This window comes from Odontomachus brunneus, unplaced genomic scaffold (assembly GCF_010583005.1).
Source record: "Odontomachus brunneus isolate Ranch 3 - 2012 unplaced genomic scaffold, Obru_v1 Obru_scaffold_364, whole genome shotgun sequence".
Classification (NCBI taxonomy): domain Eukaryota; kingdom Metazoa; phylum Arthropoda; class Insecta; order Hymenoptera; family Formicidae; genus Odontomachus; species Odontomachus brunneus.
Window position 1 is genome coordinate 12,319 of NW_022639814.1, and position 2,247 is coordinate 14,565.

General features: G+C 34.7%; 1 protein-coding gene across 1 annotated transcript in view; it reads right to left on the bottom strand.

Moving 5' to 3' along the window:
- LOC116853580 (tyrosine 3-monooxygenase) overlaps positions 1-2,247 on the bottom strand; it is a 41,725-nt gene that overhangs the window by 2,279 nt on the left and 37,199 nt on the right. The window contains 1 exon segment of the mRNA XM_032834705.1: positions 1,660-1,716. Within this exon segment, the coding sequence (XP_032690596.1) occupies positions 1,660-1,716 (57 nt within the window).

A 2,247-nucleotide genomic window follows, 5' to 3' on the forward strand; every position in this document is an offset into this window, starting at 1 on the left:
GTGCATACATGATATTTCAAATACGAAAAAAATTATTAGTTTATTTTTCTTATTAATGTTTCATTTGTACATCAGTTGATTTAACAGAGATGCACTAACAGTCTTCAGTTGAATTTGTTAAGATCAATCGTCAATTAAATGATTGCCAATTGAATTGCATCATATTAACCATCAATTAAACACGATAATTATTTTAAAAGTATTTAACACTAAATCTACAATCGGTCAAATCGTTTTCAAATTTTGTTTAAAAATTTCTGCATTCACACAACGTTACCACATCATTATATTACAATTTTACGACTTTCCTTATAATATATGTATAATACAATCAATTTTTCAGTACTCCTCTTTATTCTTATTTCCTTTCTTCTAAGATATAAATATAAATAAATATAAATATAAATAGGTATACATAAGTTATATGCTAGGAGTGTTAATTACTCGCAACCCTGAAAGCTTTGCTTTTAAATATCTCAACTTTCGGACGATCAATCTTTTTCTAATTGCATAAGAAAAATCAGATAATACTTCAATTTATATGCAGTGCAAGCTTCAATGAATTCTTGACGAACTCATTTACAACCTCCTTAAATAGGCTTTCGGATCAGACTTAATTTAGAGCTCTAAAACTCGGCACGTGCTTCTCTTCTGTCTACGACCGCGTCTGTATTTGTACAAAACGAAGAGTTTCGAGTTCGAGTATCAACCTCGCATTAGCACCCGTCCTGTCTAGTGTCAAATTCGTCTTCGATAAATTTAGACCAGACGCGCACTGAGGTATGCGCAGGGGGAATATACGCGGCCTTAGAAGCGGATTACAGTTGTTGGCAGTTTTTCAGAATGGCATGTCATTTTGTTGTAGGTTTTATCGCGCATACGTCACGTTCTGTAAGTTAAGTGTTTCGATAAGTCGACGTTATGCTACAGAAGTCGATTGAAAAGTTTTACCGCCGCACTTGTCATTATTCTCTTAAAGTGAATCAGTGTTTCCGATTGAATCAGTAAGAAAACTATTTCACCGACGATGAGTGAGTATTCACTGATTTTCAGTGAAAACACTCCCAATTTAATGCATCGTCTCAGTGACGATGAAAGTAAAATGACACTGCAAAATCTGTAAATTCATTATACGCTGTATTAAGTCCACTTTTTACGTTTATGGCGATAGAATTAACGACTGCCATGTGCTGTGCGTGCGATGACATTGTTTGTGTGTTTGCAAACTCCGTTAGTACTTGGCACAGTCGCTACTATTAACTGATCCTTTCAGCGAGATTTTATTGTTCACAGTGCTATAAACCACCAGTTATAAGCTATAGTATTTCGGCGAAGAATATACTGATTATACTTCAGAAAGTGCGGTTATTCCGAGTTCTCTTCACGCTTCTGACTCGACGGAGAACGGAATTTTCGGCGAGGAAAGGCATTTTTCTCTCTGACGAAGAGATGAAAGTCCGCTTTCCGAAGGAGGACGATGAAAAAGTTTGCTTTCGAGTAGCTCGCGAGGTGATGCGCTACAAGATATGTATAGACTGTGAAAGGAGATATACTTGGAGGAGAAAACTGTTCTTATGATACCGTGGCAGGATCAGATTCGGAATGACAGTTTCGGAACTTTTCGATTAGCCTCGCAGCGCGCATCGGAATTTTTCTCACCTGATTGGTGATCGTATTCTCCGATGTACCTCCTCGTCAGAAATCTCACTGTCAATGCTGAAACATAACAACATTTTATGTGTAATTGATGCGGACACATGATGCAATTACACATATAATATAATGTTATATACAAAATAATTGAATTGGCAAACATATTAGTGATCGTATTCCATGGGCCAGTCGCGCAACATCTCGCGTAATATCGCGGCGTTCTACATTTCATCTGTTTGTTACAGTCCCGTCCACTTATACCAGAGGAAACCGACACGAAAATACTGTCTTTCGGCTGTGATTATTGCGTAACCGCGCCACCGCAACCAGTACTTGACTGCATTTCGCGAAAGAGACATGAGAAATCAAAAATTAATAATAACACTGGTCTACGAAAAAAATTTTTTTAATAAATAGATCAAATTATCTTATCTATATAATATTTTTATGTTGTGAATTAAAAATGCAAACAAATTTTTTCTATTACCCAAAATTTTCTAATAATGAGATTTTTAAGTTGTAAGAAAATTAATTATATATATATATATATATATATATATATATATATATATATATATATATATATATATATAT